The sequence below is a fragment of the Carlito syrichta genome, unplaced genomic scaffold (assembly GCF_000164805.1).
Source record: "Carlito syrichta isolate Samal-C Ts95f unplaced genomic scaffold, Tarsius_syrichta-2.0.1 Scaffold306243, whole genome shotgun sequence".
In the NCBI taxonomy this organism is placed as follows: Eukaryota; Metazoa; Chordata; class Mammalia; order Primates; family Tarsiidae; genus Carlito; species Carlito syrichta.
Window position 1 is genome coordinate 212,806 of NW_007250339.1, and position 316 is coordinate 213,121.

A 316-nucleotide genomic window follows, 5' to 3' on the forward strand; every position below is an offset into this window, starting at 1 on the left:
AGAGCGAGCCTTCTTAGACTCTTCTCGGAGTGCCAGGGACCAAGGGCACGTCGGGATTAGAACTGGCCCATCTCGTCGCATTTGGGTATTTCATCGGCTCGGAGCTGAAGCCGGACACCCCTGGGGAGAGTCCCCCACCTTGCCTCAGTGGCACCCCTCCGTCGCTCCGTCCTCTCCCGCTGGGTGCAGGGACCCAGGGAGGCGCGCGAGGACCGCCCGGTCACCGCTCCAATGACCTCATCGCCTGGCTCCCCGCCCCTTTCCGAAACCTGGAAGGAACTGTGCCCGCCGGCGGGTGTCTCCCCTGCCCCCACCA

At 66.5% G+C, this 316-nt stretch overlaps 1 protein-coding gene across 1 annotated transcript in view; it reads left to right on the forward strand.

The window, feature by feature from the left end:
* Positions 1 to 231: 231 nt before the first annotated feature.
* The window catches only part of LOC103265271, a 155,513-nt gene continuing 155,428 nt past the window's right edge, over positions 232 to 316 (forward strand). Inside the window, exon 1 of the mRNA XM_008062972.2 lies at positions 232 to 281. Coding sequence (XP_008061163.1) covers positions 232 to 281 — 50 coding nt within the window. The remainder of the gene's footprint in view (positions 282 to 316) is intronic.